At 40.9% G+C, this 21,862-nt stretch overlaps 1 protein-coding gene across 2 annotated transcripts in view; it reads left to right on the top strand.

Moving 5' to 3' along the window:
- The window catches only part of LOC139685598 (scavenger receptor class B member 1-like), an 83,860-nt gene extending 62,861 nt beyond the window's left edge, over positions 1 to 20,999 (top strand). Inside the window, exons 4-9 of one of the 2 annotated variants that reach the window (XM_071582543.1) lie at positions 1,317 to 1,464; positions 4,660 to 4,866; positions 6,080 to 6,512; positions 10,069 to 10,187; positions 14,842 to 14,970; positions 19,730 to 20,999. In XM_071582543.1, the coding sequence (XP_071438644.1) occupies positions 1,317 to 1,464; positions 4,660 to 4,866; positions 6,080 to 6,512; positions 10,069 to 10,187; positions 14,842 to 14,970; positions 19,730 to 19,984 (1,291 nt within the window). In that variant the 3' untranslated portion in view covers positions 19,985 to 20,999. The remainder of the gene's footprint in view (positions 1 to 1,316; positions 1,465 to 4,659; positions 4,867 to 6,079; positions 6,513 to 10,068; positions 10,188 to 14,841; positions 14,971 to 19,729) is intronic. The other variant, XM_071582545.1, reaches the window with a different exon arrangement.
- Positions 21,000 to 21,862: the final 863 nt, after the last annotated feature.

Here is a 21,862-nt window from a genome sequence, read left to right as displayed (position 1 = left end):
CGAACCAAGGGTGTCCTGGGGGGGAGGGGGGGAGGGGCAGCCGCGAAAGAAAGCCAACCACCGCCTAATTTCCAAGTTATCCCGGCCGCGGTTCCCATCTATCGGCGTGACATTCGGAGAATATGTTCACCCTCTAGTTCAATATAAAAATTCTGAAAGATATTAAATTGTTATTTTTTTGGAAATGAAATTATTCCACAAGATTTGCTCCGAGGCTTAGAAAAATTCCGCCATTTATTTTGCCATCTTCAGGTTAGAGTGGAAATAATGGTGGGATGACTTAAAATTTTGCCCAATACTCTACGAAAGTGATCTTTATTCTGATTCCTTTGCCTGTAGAAACCAGAAACCCGGAACTAGGCGTCGTGGTCGTTGAGAGTGTGTTTAGCGAAGTCTAGTCCTTGGCCATTGAAGGGAAGTGGTGTTCTCAAGAGCTTCCCTGAACTGCGTCAGCCACTGAATGAGTCGACCTACTGTCTCCGAACTGGAATACTGTACTTGCAATTCCAGAATTGTAGTATTTGGCATTCGCGATGTTTTTATGGCGTTGTGGAACTTACGAGTATTTTCAGCGTTTTAAGCCTCTCTCTTGGGTTTCTAAATGACAGGAATGCTTCAGGATGAAGAACACTAAATTTCCTCTTCTGACGTCGGCAGAGGAACGGTTAAATTAGTGTGCCAGGGTTGTGCGGTCGGCGGCGTTGGGACAACACCCTTCGGTCGCATTCGAGAGATACAGCAGCCATTAGGAACATTGTTTATTTTAAGAATACGAGAGCTTTGTTCCTGTCCCAAGCAATCAGCGTGAATTGTGCGGAGAGAACTCGCCTCCTCATCGGCGCCGGAGTCTCCCTTCCACCCGCGTGTCATCCGATCGGCCTGATGTGCCGATTGAGCCCTCCTTTAATAATTCCTACTCTGGCTTAAAAACGAATAAAATCAACATACTAGCATCGTCTTCCTTTCCGAAGACAGTCTGATTCTCTGAATCTTCGGCCCTCCGTGTCTGGAGGGAATCAATGCCCTAGTTTTTCTAGAACCTAAATCAGTCACACCGATTCTCTTTCCGTAGAAATGTCTGACAAGTCCAGATGATCTTCTCTGTGCATCATCTGATTTCCCGATCGAGCGGTTAGGGGCTAAATCGGCGAACTCGGGCATGGGCTAGGGGTCCTATCGGGATTCCCGTTCGTTCCTTGACCGGAGCGTGGTTGCCAAGCGCGACGGAAGCATCGCTCCATTTCGAACGGCGCCGGTACCCGACGCAGGAAGGTGATCATTGCTGATAGTGCTCTTTACTTTCTTCCGCCGATAAGGTCCAGGAGGTCGAAGGCCTACGTGGAGTTCGACGAAGGCGGTGAGATCGTGACCTTTCAGGAGAACAGGACGTACGAGTTCCTCCCGGAGGAGTCGCGAGGCTTCCACGAGGACGACCCCGTCGTCGTGCCGAACATGGCCCTTCTGGTGAGGGACACCACGCATCCCCGCGATGGTCGAAAATTAAATTGATTTTCTATTTGAATTAATGCGATCAACTTTGGGTGGATGATATATGTAAATCATAAACTTAGGATGGCTTACTGCCAACGTAAGTATTAATATTAAGCGAGCGCTGGGATGTGAAATGTTTTACTGGAGAAAATTTCTCATTCCAGGAGATTTTCAGGACTTACACGAGGGTAGCCTTGCGTAACGAGGCGTATTTTTAAGAAATTGAGCGGCTTCCAGATCAAGGTATGAAGTATGGCGTGAAACGTCCATCTATTGCTTAGCTGCTGACTCAGTCGTTCGCGGCTCGCGTTCCCAGTTGAAGATTGAAAGCCGCCAGGATGAGCATGATTGATGGCGAGCTTGCCACAAGAGGGGAGAGTGTAGCCGATCCAGGGGAAGTGGAGCCGTCATCCTCGGCCCCACCACGAGAGCCTGATCAACTCCAGGGGTGGACGATGCAGAGATGCATGTTCTGCGGGAATTTAATCTTTTATATCCCTATTTCAGAGAGCAGGCCGTCCCCGTTTTATTGTTGTCGCGAATAGTGCGCGGGAAAAACGATTATTGAAATCTATCAGTTCGACAGTTTATCTCTCTAATTTTTTGACAATTTTCGGCCCTGCCAATGTAATTAGGGTGCCTAATTATATCTTCAATGTCGCATGAAAAACCACACGATTTATATAGGTAATAAGGATATGGATAATAGGTCGTGAGTGTCGAGGAATGTCATGACGTCACTAACAATAATGTGTTCCAAGACTTTACAAGAAATGGAGGTTCACGATATCGGTCGGTAATTACCGGGGTCTTGTTTATTTCCGCTTTCAAAAACACGTGTGATGTTGGCTATTTTCCAGTCACGAGGAACGACACCTTCTGAAATCTATTTTTCAAATATGTATTTAAAAAAAAGGCACAATTTCGGTCGCGAGCTCTTTCAGTACCTCTGGAGACTTTCCATGTCCTCGCACTCAATCTTCCACCACACTCACGAGGTCTGTTCAAAAACACTTTACGGGCTTTTCTATTTGAAAAAATACTTAACTGACTTATTACTGGTCAAGATCCCCCACGAAATAGTCTTCTTCCAAGCTTGTACACATCGTGTCTCAACGGTGTGTCCACATTTTGAAACCGTCCCGGAACGCCTCTTCCGGAATGCTCATGCGCTCCTCCGTCGAATTTGTCCCCGTCTCTGGAATGGTGGCAAATCTATTTCCTTTGAGCGGGGTTTTTTGAGTTTGGGGAAAAGGAGAAAGTCTCATGGAGTGGTTAGTAGGATGGGTGGGGAATAGGGAGAGAGAGGTCTCGTTTGTTTTTGGCCAAACACCCACGGGTTCTGAGAGGCGAACGAGCCTGCGCGTTGTCGTGGTGACCACTCGCATCTCCTCCAAAGTTCGGGCCATTTTCGCCCGAATACACCTTCGTGAGGCGTTGATATCAATTGACATCACCTTCGTGAGTCAATAATTTCCGAGGAAGTTGCTTCCATTAGACGTTTCGAACGATTTTCATCATTTGTAGATGCAAGGATATGTTTAAACTCATTTGCCAAATTGTAAACAGTCGCAAACACAGAAAATATATGCCATCAACTCCGCTTTGATATCTTCCGGTGTTAAGCCTTTCATGTATAACGGTCTAATCGCCGAATGAAACTCATTTCTGTTAACTCGGTGTTGGGAAACCTAGGAAGACAGGAGTGCCATAATCACATGTGCTGTTCAACGTATATGTGGGTAAAATGGCTAAAGAGGCACGGGAAGGACTCGAGGAGTGGAATGAAAGTAGGAGGGTAATTTACAAAGTTAGTTATTTTTGTGGATGATCAAGGTTTAGTAAGCCAGTCAATCAATGGGTCTGCAAGTAAATCTGAGCACGTTGAAAATGCAGGCCAGGGGTATGGGACACAAATCAATGAAAGCAAAACAAGGGGCATGCAGTTTTCAAGAAAGAGAAAAAGTAAAATAAATTTTTTAATGTTTCCAGAAGCTATTAAAAATTGAACTGTTAATCTATCTAATGAATGGTTTCGACCAAAGTGGTCGAAGTATTAAGGAAGTATGGAGAAGAATTGCGCAAGGCAAAGAAGCTTTCGCAAGGAGAAGTGAATTGATGGGAGGCACGTTGAGTAAGGATGAGAAGAAAAGGGTCGTAAAAACTTTGATATGGAGCGTAACTCTGTACGGCGCGGAAACGTGGTCATTGAAGCAGGAGGATAGACGTAGACTGGGGGCTTTTGAAATGTGGGTGTGGAGAAGAATGGAGAAGGTGAAATGGACCGAGAAGAAAACAAATGAGGAAGTGGTAGGTATGTTGGGCAAGGCGAAGAGATAGTTGGGAGAAATCAAAAGGAGGCAGGAAAAATGGATGCAAAGTATTTTGATCGGCAGTGAGATGTTGAAGGCTGTAATAGAGGGGAGAAAGCCAGGCAAACGATGTGGAGGCAGGAATAGAATAGGGAGATAGGGATGTTGGACGGGATGGAAGGAGGAAGTATGTTACACGGAGTTGAAGAGGGGCTTGTTGGAGAGTAGGATGTTGAGTTGTGTTTTGTTTGCAGAGTCAAGAGAAATATTTGGTAGTGCGTCCATTCAAAACCAACCTTAACCGTTAGAATACCCAATAATAATAGTGTTGTGCTTTGTTGGAAGGACGAGGAAATGTATCCTTGAGCATTTGTATTGGCCGTGTCCATCCAAAACCTATCTTAACCGGTAGAATACCATTTTTAGTAATTATAATATTTCACATACCATGTTAACGGGGAAAATATCCACTGTTTCAAATACTTTTTGGATTTGTTGATACTTTCCACAGTCTAAATATATCCTGGTTTGTTTTCTACCAACACACCATATTGTACTATGATTAAATGCTGCAGTGTGCCAGTTGAATCGTAAAAATACGAAGCATATTAAAATACTTTAACATATAAAAACTTATTTAGCCAGGAATGAATGATAGTTGGTATCCAAATGCAAATTTTGTAAAGCAAATCACATGAAATGTGTGCAATACCATGTAATATGCATGACCTTAGCCTGAATACATCTTCAAACATTGTGGAGAGATATCGTTGATCTTATCATTATGAAAGAAGTGGCGTGACCTTGAGAAATTGCACGTCGGATTGTATGTGTGCATGTCTGTTTTACTCCGCAGGGTGCGGCGTCCGTGATGCACGACGCCCACTACGTGGTGCGGGTGGGCTTGGGCGCGGTGCTGCAGACCCTCAGCGTGGAGCCCTTCCTACGTCTCCGCGTCGGGGAGTTCTTCTGGGGCTACGACGACCCGCTCTTCGACATCGCCCGCACCATCGTGCCCTCGCTCAGCGACGTGCCCTTCGACAGGTTCGGGGTCATGGCCTCGGTGAGTTCGCCCCCCCCCCCCCGGTCGCAACCCGAGATGTGAATACCCGATCGCAACGGGTATTCACATCCCGGATCTCTGATTTCATCTCTCCGCGCAAGTCTTCGCGGCGATCCCTAATCTGTATGTAAAATGTTATCATAAAGTCACGTCGCCTTCTTATAGACTTCGAAAGCATGAGGAGAAAATGATAATGCCGACCACCAGATCGACTACCTCTCTCTTTAGATGTCAACCAAAGGTAAGAACATAAGATTATAAATTATATCCTCGTATTTAATGCATTTTTGTGCATTTTGGCACCCGGAGAGAGAGAGAGGCTGCGAATCTGACAGTTTTGTTCTCTCCTCGCGCATGTGGAGTGCTTTATAAGGTGACGTGACTTAATCAAAATCTTCTCCATGCATAAGGGATCGCAGAGTAAATAAAGATAGCGAGCACATAGAAATATCGAGGAATTGAGGTTTGGATGATTTGTCTGAGCAATAGAGCGGAAGGATGTACCTTCCAGACATTAGTGATAATGACCACCGATGAGGAAGGCTACTGAACGTACGTATGAATAACATTAATTTTATTACTTTGTCCAAGTGGCGAACGACTTAATATCTGAACATATGAGACTCAAAGGACAAAGGACTACTAGGGAATAATTAGCTCTACTCAAATGCATTCCCGTGTGTTTCGTTGGCAAATCCCTTCGTGGGACTGGCGTGCAATTAAAGTGGTGCATGTTAAAACACTCTACAAATGTCCTTTCGTGGCATTCCCTGGGGGCGATGCCGTCCGCTGGCGACGGCGCTGTGCCACAGTCACAGGGTGTGACGTCGGGGGGTGGAGATCATGATTTGCACGGCCATTGATTGATTCCCCTCCCTACTGCCTCCCACTGTTCATTCCCACTACGACTACTGATACTTTCACTACTCATTCCCACTCCCTCCTTTCGCGTCAACCAAAGAACTCTTTAAGGGTGCGAAATTAAAACTTGTTCGGAACTGCGTTTTCCACCGGCATGTATGTGTATGGATTTGCACGTTTTTTTGGCTTTTTTATGGAAAATTTCTTTTCGCTTTCCTATCCTTTTAATCACACTTCCTCTCCCTTATCCCTTATCCATCCCACCCGCTGATTGCAACCCCTGTCGCATCGGCGTTGCCTTAGAGATGATGAGAGAGAGAGTTCATTGTTGCCCGTGTTCCTTCCGCCGCAGTTGAATGGCATCTCCAACGACCGCGTGAGCATTCACACGGGACTGAAGAATCGCAGCACGCTTGGGGTCATCGCCAAGTTCAACGGCGAGGACTCCCTGCCCTACTGGAATGACTACGAGTGTAACCGGGTGGACGGTAGCGAGGGCACCATCTTCCCGCTGCTGGCGCTGCCCCCGATCGACGTGGGGGCGAGCGCCGAGGACGCCGCCCGCCATCGCCTCACCGTCTTCAACTACGAGCTGTGCCGGAGGTTCCCGCTGGAGCCGACGGAGGAGGTCCGGACGCACGACGGCATCCCCGCCATCCGCTTCCGGCCGCCGCCCGGCGTGTTCGACGACGCCCGACGCAACCCCGCGCACAAGTGCTTCTGCGACCCCGAGGAGTCCACGTGCCCGCCCTCGGGGGTCTTCAACGCCACGCCGTGTGCCTACGGTGAGGAGTGGGCCCCACGACTGGGGCCTTCTCATTGTTTCCTTTCACGATTCAATGCTAATTTTGCCGAATCAAACTAGCTTCCTTGATATAATGCACGCACGCACACACACGCAAATACTGGCGTAAAATCTTCGTCAATGAGGGTACAGACTAATATTCAGAAAATATTATGGGAAAAGACTTCAAATGAAATGAAACAATTGACTTTGTAATTCCACACACTTTATTTTAAAAACACGAGATAAAAGCAAAACGACGAATTTGGTTATTATTCAGGTATACATGCCACCGAGCAACCACAACGAAGAAGACGTCGATAGGCTATACGATCAGATAGAGGACATAATCGCGTGTGTTCCTGCAGGGAAATATTTGATAGTGATGGGGGATTGGAATGCGACGGTAGGTGAAGGAAGAGATGGTGATGAGGTCGGGGACTACAGTTTAGGCACAAAGAATGACCGCGGGGAGAAAGCAGTTGAGTTCTGCAGGTGACAGGGGTTAGTCAACACCAACACTTGGTTTAGACACCACAAAAGACGCAGGTATACATGCAAAATGCCAGGTGACTCAGAAAGGTATCAGCTAGATTATATTCTGGTTAAACACAGGTTTAGGAACAGTGTGATAAATTCGCACAGCTTCCCGGGAGCGGATGCGGACTCTGACCACAATTTAGTTGTTATGAAATGTAGCGTCCGTTTCAAAAAGATAAGGCAGGGGCGGCGAGTTATAAAATGGAATGTAGAAGCATTAAATGGATTGCAAGGGAAGAAATACCAACAGGCTGTGGAGGATATCATAGACGATGGTAAAGAGGTAAACACTACCGAAGAAAAATGGGAAAGTTTCAAGAAAGGGTTATCGAAAGCCGCAAAAGACACTATTGGAACTATTAACCATGAAAGGACTAGGAAACCATGGATCACGGATGAGATGATTACAAAGATAAATGAGCGGAGAAAATGGAAGAATGTAAATATCTAAATAGGCAACATGAAGTACAAAGAATTAAACAATATATTGAGGTGGGCAACAAATACAGCAAAAGAAGCATGGTGGAAGACGCAGTGCGAGGATATGGAAAGTCTGCAGAGAAAGGGTGAAATCGGTGCGCTGTACAGCAAAGTTAAATCTTTATCGGGAAGTAAGAAAGGCAGTTCTATACTAACAGTTAGAGATAAAGCGGGTAAGGTAATAGTTGATGCAGGAAAGATCCAAGAGAGATGAAAGGAATATATAGAAGAACTGTACAGTAAAGAGCTTAGACCGACAAAGTTAGACATAGAAAATGAACATGACGTAGAGGAAGATAGCTTAGGTCCAGGCATACTTAACGATGAGATAGAAAGGGCATTAAGGGAGATGAAACTAACTAAGGCCGTGGGGGTCGATAACATTCCCGCGGAACTTCCAGGTGCGAGTGGGGAACGGGGAGTCCGGTTGGGCAGTGCTAGGAAGAGGTGTAAGGCAGGGTTGCCCATTATCACCGTTACCGTTCAACCTGTATGCAGAGGAAATGATTAAAGAGGCATGGGAAGAACTGGAGGTAGGAATGAAAGTAGGCGGGGAATACGTAAAATCAGTTAGGTTTGCTGATGACCGAGCTTTAGGTTGTCAGTCAGCCAAGGGGCTGCAAGCATTGCTTAGTGAATTGGAAATTCAGTGCGACAGGTATGGGATGAGAATCAATATTAATAAAACAAAGATTATGCGATTTTCTGGAAAGAAAAAGGCTAAGCTTAACATTAAAATAGGAGGGCAAAAACTAGAGCAGGTAGAACAGTTTACGTATCTCGGTAGTGTTTTGGACCAACACGGTCAAAGTAGTAAGGACCTTTGGAGAAGAATTGCGCTAGGCAAAGAGGCTTTCACAAGGAGGATGGAGTTGATGACGGGGATGTTGAGTAAGGATGTTAAGAAAAGACTCGTAAAAACATTGATATGGAGCATAGCTATGTACGGCACGGAAACATGGTCATTGAAGCAGGAGGATAGACATAGACTGGAGGCTTTTGAAATGTGGGTGTGGAGAAGAATGGAGAAGGTGAAATGGACAGAGAAGAAAACAAATGAGGAAGTACTTGGTGTGGTGGGCGAGGACAGGGGTTTGTTGGGAGAAGTCCTATGGAGGCAGGAAAAGTGGCTGAAGGGGGTATTGACCGGCAGTGGGATGTTGAAACTGTGATAGAGGAGAGAATGTTGGGCAAACGAGGAAGGAGAAGGAACAGGATAGGGATGTTGGACGGGATGAAGGGAGGAAGAAAGTACTCAGAGATGAAGAGGGACCTGATATAGAGTAGGATGCTGGATTTTGCTAGATTGTTGAAATAGAAAAAAAGATCTTAGGCCCGCAAATGTTTAGACATGGCAAAGGAACATGGGGTAGAGGAAGATAGCTTAGGTCCAGGCATACTCGATGGTGAGATAGAAAGGGACATTAAAGGAGATGACATCTAATATAACCATGGGGGTACGCAATATTCTTACAAAACTATTAAAAGGTTTAGGAAAATGTGGTAGGAAGAGACTGCATATATGGACTGATTCCTAGCATATATGAGGAAGGAACTTGGCCAGAAGACTGTGAGATCAGTGTTAGTTCCTATTCCCAAAAAGGTAAAGGCTACATCATGTGAGGACTACAGGACAATAATTTTGATTTCCCATTCAGCTATAGTGGTTCTCAGGATGATCAACAGAAGGAATGAGAGCAGGGTAAATGATTGCCTTTAATTTTCCAGCATGCAGTATTGATGGTGGGGCAGTGATGGCACTGTGCACAGTGGAAGGAGACAGCTTCATGTTCTTGGTTGAATATATCTCCACCTTTGAGTGAGCCAGTTGCAGCCATAGAGTCATTCAGACAAGTTCATCACTCTCCAATTTCTTTCTCTGGATTACTGAATTACTTGATTTTTTTGGATCATACCCATATGCTCATGAGTCATCTCTGAACCTGCTACACAAATTATAAGTCTCAATATAGTGCATTTAATTACAAACTGTGGCGGCTCAACACTTGAATCATCATTGAGCGCCATTGCGAACGCGCCTTCGCCGGCAAGTGTTTTGGCTTCCGGCGTTCGCCACCAGGGTCCGCCGCCAGGGCGCAACCACGCCGCCAGAGCCACTCTCACTCTCACTCTCACTCTCACTCTGACTGGCTCTGGACCGTCACGCGCGCCGCCATCGTGGTCAACCCAAGGACGCTGCTTCCTGGTGAAGGATTCTCTCCTGGCTTCGCCACCGCACGGCCGAATATTTACTGAATAATTACTGTTCAATCGCCTCATCAAGGTTTTAATTTTCTGAGCACAATAAACTTTGTTAATTGTTAGGAGGTGTCATTATTTCCACCACGATACCTCCTTCACAAACTTTAACGAATAAAACTGTACTTGCTGAGCCAAGTTTGTCCTGGATCTAGCTTTTTTTAATTTTATGTTAACATTGAATAAATGCCCAAACAAATAGCATAGTGAAGTGATCAAAACTAACCCTATCATTACAACTCTGTAGGAAGTATTCAACTCTTGTTTATTTATTCTAGGTGCACCTATAATGGCCTCATTCCCACATTTTTACATGGGAGACGAATCCTTGCTGGAACCATTTGAAGGCCTGAACCCTAAAAAGGAGCTCCATGAGTTCACTTTGGATATACAACCAGTAAGTCTCCTTTTCTTCAAGATGTGTCCTCATCATGGATGAGATTATATCCAAATAACCTGGATGAAAACATCCTAACAAAAGTGTGCAGTTGAATTTTTAATTATTTAAAAACTAGCACAACTGTTCCTCATCCTCTACTCTTTTCACCTCTTTCCCTTTCACCACTTAAAATTAATTATGTGCATATCTTATGTGTTGCCGTGTGGGTTGCATGCAGATTTGCAATTGCATTGGTGTTTGTAGCCAACCAACAGTCATGGCAAAAAACTTTGATTCTAATTCATGCCTTTTCAAAAGCATTGAAAAATTTTTGCTCATAATGCCATAATATTTAAAATCATAGCAATGATTTTAACCAAAGATATATGCATGGAGGTAAAAATCCTGAAATTAATTAGTTTTCTGCTAAGGTTAATTTTTTCTTTTTTCAATGCTCAAGTCTGCCAGATGAAATTATGAATTATATATTCTGGTTGTGGGTTGCGGTAGTCCAGTGGGTAAAGTGTTGGACTGCTGACCAGAGGTTCCCGGGTTCGATTCCCGGGCAAGGCACTCTGGGCACCTGCAGCTTCACCCAAGCTAAAGTGGTTTTTCGGGTACCAGGTCTTCCTGGGAAACCATAACCGGCACAGGGAAAGGAACTGGCCCCCCTACCCTGATGTGTGAATTTTCACACGCCGTATAGGGCTTAGTACTGGGTGATCTCTACCATCACCTACTAAACCGACCTTCGGGTTGATTACCGTGTTATGGTTGTTTATATTCTGGTTAATGAACATTCATATTCTTCAGTTACTGTGGTTTGAATGGCATGCAAAGCAACTGCTTCTGCTTATGATTAACCATTCAAATAGAAAAAAGCATTGTTTCTTTGCTGAAAAATTATAAAAATAATTTGCGGTAAAACACTGCATTTAGTCAGTGTATGCAAAAAACTAGAGACTCTGAGAAAAGCAGAAGAGGTTAAAAGAGGTGCAGTTTGACATAAATACATTGTGTTAGAATCTTGCATAGAGTCTGGAGAAGAAGCAAGGTGTATTAACTAATAGTCGTACGGAAATGAGAGTATTTTAAATAAAATATATGAAAATCTAAAATACCCTGGCATAAACAATTGGCAGCCTACAGCAGGCAGGGAGAAATGGCTTACTTCTTTCAAGAAACTGCTGTAGATGCTACAACAGTAACTTTTAATGGAGTTATCTGCTAAATGTGCATTGCAATATAACAATTATAAAGTTTAAAAATCATTTGCCTTGACCGGAATTGGAACCTGGATCTCTTGATGTCCTGATAACCAAAGATCCATGTCCAAATCCCAGTCAACGCAAATAATTTTGGCACTCTGAAATTGTTGCATTGGCTTACTTTGGTATTCCTGATACTCAATTTTAGGGCCACTCATTTCAGCAAGACTAATAATTATAAGATTAGTTTTGAAGGCTCCACAATATGTGGATTGTGAATTCTTCATTATCTCACGTTTCAATCTGTTCATTTTTTCTGAGCTGACATCATTTTAACTCGCATTACAGCTAGCATCTTAAAGCTGAAGTGCTAGGGCAGCATTCCAATTCAAAGACTTTCATTGCCTGATGAAGGTTTTCCATTTAGAATTGGGCATAGTACTTAATGTATTTAATCCACGCTGCACTTGTTGTAGGCCATAGGTTCATTCAGTTAGGAAATTTGAATTCTGCTATTGCAAGATAAACAATATTTAATCATCATCAATGCTAGGGTCTATTATCATAGGAAGTGGGAAACCAGCAAAAACTGATCTCAGACAGTATGCACAGTAACAAGACATGCATTTGGGTGGCATTGGAGTGTCTTTCCCTGAAGCTACTTTTAGAAGAAAAGATAAAATAGGCCTGTGGACTAGGGCTTGACATACTCCTTGTATCGGTTAAGTTTGAATCCTCAGAGATATTTATTATTGCACTTTTGGATCTTCTCCGATGGATATTCAATGCTTCTCCCAATCCCAATTTTTCATTCTGCTGACCGATAAATGCAAATGCAAAGCCTGGCATCTACTTCTTCGCTAAAAATACTGGAAAGCAGATTTCCTAATTATTTCCCTGACGGGGTTGTCTCGGTGACTGAGTGGACTTTCGCCACACTCGTCTTTTGGTACACTCTGTGCATCGAATGCGGCGCCCTTTTCACGGAACCTTATGTTCATTTCCAATTCTATATTAGTCCCGTCCATATCGGTGACTTGTATAAGATGATGGGCCGCATTACTCCTTCAGAAAGGACTGCTCTTACATTTGTGGGTGTCGCTCTGTCCTCAAGTAATGCAGAGAATCATTCTTTAGCTCATGTCACCTGACAGATTACAAGTGTAGCATGTATGGTAAAAGATACTCTTTGGTCCTGAGTAACACTTATGAGATGATTGCTGTGAGTTTTCCATTATATATGGGTTTTCCTTTGATGGGATAGTGATGATTCAGTGATATCCATGGTACTGAATCCTCTGCACCTTAGATGGACATTTCAATTCCCCATTGTCACACCTCTGAATAATCTCCTCCACAGATCTTTAGACATACTCCTCTGCCTTGTCCTCTGCTATGCTTTTTGAGGTGATACCCACAATGTCTTAATAAATGGTGCCCTTGGTGTTCAAAAGTCTTCCCTTGTGTTGGTAAATCTGTCATGAAGATTCTGAATAGTACTACATCTCATTCTATACGCTGTGGCACCCCTCCTCAGATTTTATTTCTACTCCTTTGATATCTCCATTTTACACAGAATATTCTTTCTTTGAAGTACTGCTTAGGCCATTCAATGCTTCCATTTGGGAAATTCTATTCCTTCATCTTATAGATGAACCCTTGTTGCGATACTCCATAGAAGGCTTTTTAGATATCTATAAAGACCCCCTACTGTCTCCTATTAAAACCATCACCAATTGCTTCTGCTACCCCACAGACTTGCTGGGTCTTGGAGTGATCTTTTTAGAATCAAAGTTGGGCCTGCAGGATAATTTTGATACACTCCACTTGGTCATTGATCCATGGTAGTACGTACTAATCTTTCTATTGCATTGCCAAGATTGGACAGCATAAGAATTCCCCTCATTTTATTGGGCCTTTGTATGTACCTTGTGTTTCCTCTAGGTAAAACTTGGTTTTTAGGCAGGTATCTGGAGAAAACTTTTGAATGTCATGCCTAAATGATCCACATCCTGTCAAAGTTATGACGCCTAGGTAAGCCGCAATGAAGCTGTGGTATCCACTGTATATTTTATAAAACAGGTATTGTGTACATAAAGCATTTCAACATGTCACCATTTGGTGTGTAACCAGTGTACACTATTGTGCTTCTGTGGTCACCCCTATATAATTTATATAGGCATCAGGTGTGCAAGTGTGGGTCAAAGCATATTTTCAAATCTTAGGGGGGTCAAGGACTAAATAATCGAAATCTAAAGTGACTTCTGAAAGAATTGAACGAAATGGCTCACGCTCCCAATCAAAGTTTTCACTAATATTTTCTTAACATTCTCTCTAAGCATCCCTGCCATCAATTCCCATGCCCTTCCAATTGCATTGTTGCCTAATATAATTCTAGTGCCAATGCCACTACCTGTATGTCAATGTCATTACCACTTTGACTCCACTTTGACTCTAAGATATGTCAACTGCCCTACCTCTTCTAGTTTATGTACCACAACATTCTTGTAAATCTACCTGTAATATTTCCTATTTCTTGGGGACATTATGAATTTTTATATTCACATTGATTCTCATCCCATACCTATCACGTCGATTTTCTTATGTGCCCAGCCATGATTGTAACCTTTTGGCTCACTGACCAACAAAAGCTTGATCATCCTGAAATTTAACTGCTTTTTATTAAATCCTCAATGTCTTTCATTCCTATCCCAGTTCTTCCCAGACGTTGTTTGACATTTCTTCTGTTTAAACACTGCTATGTTGTTTTCCAATTTTCTTGGAATTCACCTACAGCTACAAAACTTTCACTCATATTTTTCCCAGGTCGTACACCTCTCCCCTTTAGCACAAACTATGATTGGTGCAAACAGAAAAGTATCTGACCAAAAGAATTGCAGCCTGAGGAGTAAGAAATGGGAAAAATAATAGGAAAAGAGTCAATTATCTATGCTGCAAAAGTCAGATGGAAAGTGTCTTTGTGTCCCCCCAACCTGAGCCTTTGGTGGATGCTTATTCAACACTGGGGAAAAGAAATAGGTGGCTAACAAAGAGAGGAGATGTGGTTTTTGAATAAAAACTTATTTAATAATTTAATTTAATTAAATTGTAGAATATTGATTAAAATATGATCAATGAAAATTAACTTGAGTTATTAAAAAATTTACATTATTCAGGTATGGAGCTGCACAGTTTGGTCGAAGGCCGGAAAGTGGGGAGGGGAGAGCAGGGGCTTGTATGGAACAGCATGCATGAAAGGGATGGGTCTTGCCAACTGAGTTTGTGGGGGAACGCCTTGGCATTGCTGTGTCCATTATTTCATGCTCCTGAATATGAAGTCCATAATTTGGTCAATTCCAAATGGCCCTGTTTCTTTATCATTGGTTGTAGTTCCATTTATGGGATTTTTCAGCATAAACATATGAATTTGATTCACCAGAAGAGCCACATTTTTCTCCCTTTAGATCCTTGGCGTTCCCCTTGGAGGAGTATCGCGGCTACAACTGAATGCAATGGTCCGCATCTCCAAAGGAATCTGGCAACTCAATGGCTTCCCTAAAAACCTTATACTCCCGATTGCATGGTTTGAACTGGTAAGGAGGAGCCCTATTGCTCCATGTCTTTTGTTTAGCCCTTCCTGTGAGTAATTATTTATTTAAAATAAATTAGGAGGAGATGTGAGTTAAATTGCAAGAAATCACTGTTGCTTGCTCAAAACAAGAGTTGATTGTTCCTGATTTTTGAAAACAGTAATTGCATTAAAACTATAAAGTATTACTTTATGATCTTAAGTTCATATATTTCACATCATAATAGATGCGATGCATCATATGCACAGTGATTACCCAAAATATACTCCGCCATATTTTCAGTACTCAATGATTACTCAGTGCCAGCAAATGTCTCATAGGTACTTAGTCCCATCTCCCAATCTGGAATGTCATAAGGAAAGAAATGGAGGGAAGAAAAGTTATATACTCCTGTTTAAATTTAATTTTAATTTTTTTTACCAATGCAAAAATTGTGTTGACCCAAGAAAGATATTTTCAAATTGGATATAAATTCAATCCATTTTAAAATGTTTAATTAACATTTCAAATCTTATGAACAAAATCAACAATTTAGTTTGAAAATACCTCATCTTACTCCCATTAAAAATATTTGTGGCCACAGAGTCAGCAATAACTAACTGGCTGTATCAGTTAATCACTCTGCTAGGGTTTTTTTATATTTTGGCCATGCATTCGCTGCTTATTTTCATTCAGCCAGGAAGACTGATTTTCGTTGAAACTCATACTAATCTAAGAGGCCCCTTGTCAGTCCTCCAGAAGTCCTGCAAATTTTTTTTACATGTAAACCTGCGACTACACAATACACTTCAGGGGATGCATCAGGGGTAGTGGGCTGCCAGCTGAAATATTAGTTTTCAGCATGTATGTACCACTATTAGTATATGCATTAGCTCAGTGGCAAACTCCCAAGTGCTCAGCATGTGTGACTGATTTCGGTCTCCGTACTCTGCTAATTTGTTCTCATGTTTCTGATATGCATTCATTATTTATCATTCTATTGATCATATGCATTTTTTGGCCACTTTGGTACACCAGGCATCCTGGAACTTTGCCCTCCTTACCCTTTGTAAATAAATGCATAATGCCAGCCCATATGAAACTCTTGGTATCATACTCATCAGGTATTTATTCTTTATCTATCAAATTGAGAGAGTGAAGTGAGAAATCTTATGAAGATCTTCCTTTGTGTGTTCTGGTGGACTTAAAGAGTAGTGCAAGTTCAGTCGTCTGAGTCTAAGTGAAGGAAGAGTCAGTTGGGGTTTGTGGTGGAAGGGCCTACATGTCCCTTATATAAATAAATAAATAAATAAATATATATATATATATATATATATATATATATATATATATATATATATATATATATATATATATATATATATATATATATATATATATCATAAACCCCAACCCTAGATGTTTCATGTCATTTTACCATTTACTTCTACTTTAATTTGATTATCCTTTGTGAAAGAGGTTGGTTTTTAGATGTTCATGTTATTGTTCTGAGGTAAAATCAAATGTGATTCTGGGGATCTGTGTGCCACCTGACAATTTCTATACACGCACGTGTTTTAGTAATAATAACCACCGAAAGGCAAATGATTATATAGGTTATTGGAGGAAAAATGACAATGCTATGGTAATCCCTTTCAAATGGTGAGGATGTGGGAGGTATGGATGTAGCAGTGTTATCTGAAGCATGGGGAGTTGGCAAACGTGAATAGAGTCTGGAGGAAGAAAGGTCGTCTCCCATGAGAGCAAGGAGAAAAAAAGAGTTGTGATGGAATTTTTATGTTTTTTATAGTTTACTTTTGGAACTTGGTCGTCAAAGCAAAGGAAAATATTTGCTATGGTAGTTGTGGTCATGTCTGATTCTTAAAGATACCTAGTTCAGTTTCATAGAATCTTTTAAATTGCTTCAGTGGTTGGTTGTTTCTTTTGTACTTCTCATTGTGATAAGTGTTTACCTCTTTAAAGTGGATAAGAAATTCCTCTTTCTTTTCTCCCTCTTCGGGGAAAGGAGTGTAATGTATGTCACTTCTATGTTCTGTAATATAGTTACTCATATGTCTTAGAGTAGCCTTACACATTTATTTTGGGAAATAAACATGAATGCGGGATGTGATTGGGTGTGGCAGTTGAATGCGACAGCTGAAAGCGTATGATGCCAGTATCTAGAGTCATGGACATTACAGTGACGATGATAATGCCAAGCCTCATGGAACATTTTGCAGAGGGGGAGGATTGCTGGGTATCCTAAAAGGAGGGATAAGATGAATATATTGCCGTGAATCATTTGGGTGAAAAGGAACATCATGAGGCCAAAAAGGGGGCAGTGATGGTGTCTTCTCTTGGAAAAATTATGCACTGAAAATTTAGGGACGTTATCGAGCCTAAAAAACAAAGTAACTGGATGTTGGCAAGACTAGAGGCAGTATAATCGTAACATTAGAAATGATGGTACTTGTGGATAGGCATAAACTTGTATAAAATACGCAAAGGAGTTAAGAGTCTGTTCAGGAATTTGCTGTGTGGCTTTGAATTTCCTCATGTTACAGCAAGTATTGACATTTTTCAGATCAGGCATTAGAATAAAATTTTGTGAGTTCACAATCCTATTGCTAATATTAATTTTTTCCTGGAACTCTAAACCGAAAATTTGATCAAGTAAGCGACCATCAACATGAGTGAGAACTTGCCACCTGGGAAGACAGAGGTATTGAAGTACTGTTGGTGTTGAGTTGAGTGAGTGTGTTCAAGGGTGTTGAGGTGGGGGGAGGTAGTAGGAGACCAGTTTCTTGGGGTGAGTCTAGTCGAGGAGTGGGGAGGGGAGGGGAAGTGGTAGTGGCTATTTAATTGTGTTGCATGTGTAATTTTAAACTCGAGAGCCTCATCAAGTAAGGGGCTGTTGATAATTCCCGGTTTGTTGTTCATAATTTTGTCTCTTGTGTTTGTGCATGTGCAAGCTCTAAACGGTGTCGAGTTTGGCATTTTGGGTGTACCTAATTAGGTATAAATCATTGAGTTTATTGGGTGGGAAGTTTCATTCTTGGTTTTGGAAAGATTATTGGTTGTACTTGTTTGAAACGTTATGGATAAATTTAGTGAACTTTTGTTCAAATGAGAAGAAAAAGAATTTATTCTAAGGGGATTTTTCAATGGTGTCAATGTATTGCGTTTGTTTGCAAGTTTTTTCTTCCATTTCATTTTATCAGTAATTTAAAGCACTATATAGTCTGATGATTTTTTTTAATTGATTAATGCCCCCTTATCAACACAACCTTGAAAAAATGTAATCATATCTCTTAGTTGCACGTAGTTTTTAACAAATTTTGCATTTTAGCAATGATAATTTAAGGTTTGGATTGCAATAATTTGAATTTAGAGCTCTTATGTCCCTGAAAAATATGTATAACTTTGAGTAGTATTTTAACTTTGAGTCTGTGTATATTTGGGCTTCCACTCATAATTATACACAATTCAATCGTAAGAGTGGCCCTCCGACCCTTCTCTATGTGGTGTTAATTCCTTCATCCATTGTTAGGATCCCTATTTTATGCCCTTTTTAATTAGTCCAATGTACTTATACTTGTACCGTAGTCTTCCTCATGGGACATTTCCTTTGATTCTCCCTTCTACTATGCTTCTTTTGAATCCATTGTGCCTCAAGGTGTGTCCAATCAATCTAGTTATTCTTGCCATAGTTAGTTCTCCATATTGGCCTTTCCTCTTCTGCTCTTCCATATACTTTGTCCTCATTCCTCACATTTTCTGTCCATTTAATCAGCATTCAGTTTCAGCTTCAGCATTCTCCACTTCAGTTCATGTTTCAAAGGCTTCTATTCTTCACTGGTCCAGTTTTCTAATGTCCCATGTCTCGGATCCATAGAGAAGCATACTCCATATGAACATTTTGGTGAACTGCTTCCTTGTTTGCAACCTTAGGGTCTTTGAACATAGCGGTTACCCCTTCCTCATTTACACATTTTCAACTTGAGCTTTTCTATGCTTGATAACTCTTGATCTTACGCCATCCCAGATTATACCACTCAGGTAGATGACTGATTTCATTTGCTCTGCAAATTGTGATATCTGCCTTCAACATCTCTCTATCACATACGGTGATTTTGGGCACTTTTATAGTATGAGAGAAATGGGCAAGATTTCAAATCAGAGGACTTGTAAATACTGCAAGAAGTATATCTACTTGAATGAAGGAAATTTTAGGGCATATATGAAATCTTCCTATATGAGAATCGAACATCGTGTTTTCTCATTGTTAGCCCTGTTTTATTTACTTTTATTGGACCTCATTGAATTGAAAATTGTCAAATTGTCATTTGCTAATTAATATTTTTATGAAATACCATTTGCCATTTATGAAACATGATCACACCCATTTTTTATGTGTGCTTTCTCCCTAATTTTACAGAAGCCTTGATGTTACATAATTTCCACTGACAGTCGATTCATTAATGTTAATTCAGTTCCACCCTGTATCCTATGCCCAATTCCAAATGTTGCTTTGATCTGATGCATCACTAGATGTTAGATTTTGTTAATTTTCCTAATTTAACATTTCTTTTACAAAGAGTCAGTGTCTCTCGATGGTTTTTCTTTGCTGGTATTGATTACTGGATATCTCCACATTATTAATCACCACTTGCACAATATACACACCCATGAGAAACACTTAACCGTTATGGCCACAGACAGTGTCTATGTATGTGAATTAGGTTAACAAAATGAATTTCTTCTCCTTCCATCACTCGCACAGGGTGTGGAGGAGCTGCCAAATGAAGTGAAGAGTGCGATAAAAATGGCAACACAGACAAGTCAGCTGGTGCAGCAAGGTCTAAAGTGGATGCTATTATTGTCAAGCATTGTGCTGATGCTTATTGTGATTGCCCTGGTGCTGAAGAAGCCTTGCGCAGACTGCAGGAAGAAAAAACGTGGAAAGTTGGTGTTGGTCAGTGATCATGGGAAGCAAGAATCTATGGCATTTCTTGACAGGACTCATCTCAGTTTATGAGACCAATCAGTTGGTTAAAGGATTGCTTAAAACTCTGGCAGAGGTATTGACAAGATTGTAATTATTTAAATCAGTTTTATTTAAAGCAAGTTTGTGATAAATTACTATTGCATAAAGCATTTATATTGCTGTCTCATACAACATTCCAAGAAAGTATGCAGCCCCATGAATTGAAGGTTCTTCAAAGTAATTGTTTCATCTAGCAATGTCTTCATCATAAACAATACCATTTTTATACGAATGAAATCATTAGCAATGAAACAATTATTGAATTACAATAACCTCACCCGGAATTTAATGATAAAAATCAAATTGTGCATGCAAACTCTGAAAAAGCAACACCCTTTCTTAATGATTTAAGCAAGCATCAAATGCCATCAAATTAAATACTTTGAGGAACAAAATGGTAAGTATGAGTGATTTGCTGCAATCAAGTGATGAATTCAAGTCTGTGTTTTATATTATTTAAATGTTTATTCAAAATGAAATAAAAATCTAATGCAACTTATAAGATGCTGTCTCAGGCATTACTTGCTTGAAGTCTTTCATACTAGGTGTAAATTAAGGGAGACTAACTTGGCAGATTCAACTAGAATTTTTATTTTTCATTGCCATGGTTTTGTCATATTGCAAGGTTGTGTTTCTTTGCGGGAAAACAAAATAGTGAAAAATAAAAATTCTAGCAGAATCTGCCAATTTAGTCTTCCTTCATCAATGCCAAGAATAACTTATATAATTGATCATTCCGCAAATGGTAAACTTGAAACTTCATCACCCACAGTCACTCAATCAATTCTTACTTCTTCCTTCGTTGATCTCACACTTTCACCTGGGTTCCCCTGTAAAGCATATGGATCTAGGTGATTGCATTCTACTGAAGCCTATCTTCACATAAAACTCTCATAGCATAAGAAAATGATGCTGTTAAAATGTTTATTGTAATTTCATGTAATAGTCAACAGTAACACAGTGTTGCAAATAAAAATACTTGGAAATCTATTGTGGTTTAAAAATACATTGATTCTGTAGTCTTTTGTGCTTGGCATGTGATCACTGTCTCATCAAAGCCGTATGATGTGTATTTTTAATTATTTCAAGGTCATATGCCATTTATGTGCTTTGAAAGTTGGGACTTTCTCTGTTCTACTTGTTATCAGCAAAATATGCAGTTTTCTATTTTCAAGGTAATGACTATGTATCTTCTTTTCTTGGAAAAGAAGATGCATAATTATAGTCTGTAGAAAGAATTTCATTTACTTTTGTTTGAGGCACTTACGCTGAGGTCGTCCAACTCTAGACCCAATCCACACTCGTCGTCCTGTGCAGACCCGTCTCTCTCCTTTCATTCATCCCCTCTGTGCAGCCATCCAACCATCTCAACATACCTTTCTCTATCCTTGACACTGCATTTTCTCTCACTGCAGATTGCTCCCTAAATTTGACTCAATAAGCTTTGCTCAAAGTGCTAATTCCTAATTAAACTATAGGTACGTTGAAAAACACTTGATATATTGAATGATGAAATAATTTATCAATAAAATTGAATGATCATTTACCCATAAAGTTTAAATCATGACGATGACTGGCAAACACTAATGTGAACAATGTCCTTGCATCTCCTTGGAAAGTTTGGTCAAGTCAAGTTTGCATGTTGTAGTTTTTGATTTGAGGCAGAATTCCAGGTTCCTCATATCAGTAAGACAACTTCTCAATTTACTCTTGATAAGGTTCATGCTTGAAAATGATTGTTTGCATGAATATGTAGACCAAAATAAGGAAAGAACAGCAAACGCTAGTTTATAAGGCTGATTATATGAGTCAGGAATACTATTCCGGGTGGTGAAAATCAACATATCTTCCTACTCCATGTCTTTCAAA

The sequence above is a fragment of the Hetaerina americana genome, unplaced genomic scaffold (genome assembly GCF_022747635.1).
Source record: "Hetaerina americana unplaced genomic scaffold, ioHetAmer1.1.p SCAF_118, whole genome shotgun sequence".
NCBI lineage: Eukaryota > Metazoa > Arthropoda > Insecta > Odonata > Calopterygidae > Hetaerina > Hetaerina americana.
The sequence above is the reverse complement of the archived record's forward strand: the minus strand, read 5'-3'. Positions and strand labels throughout refer to the sequence as shown.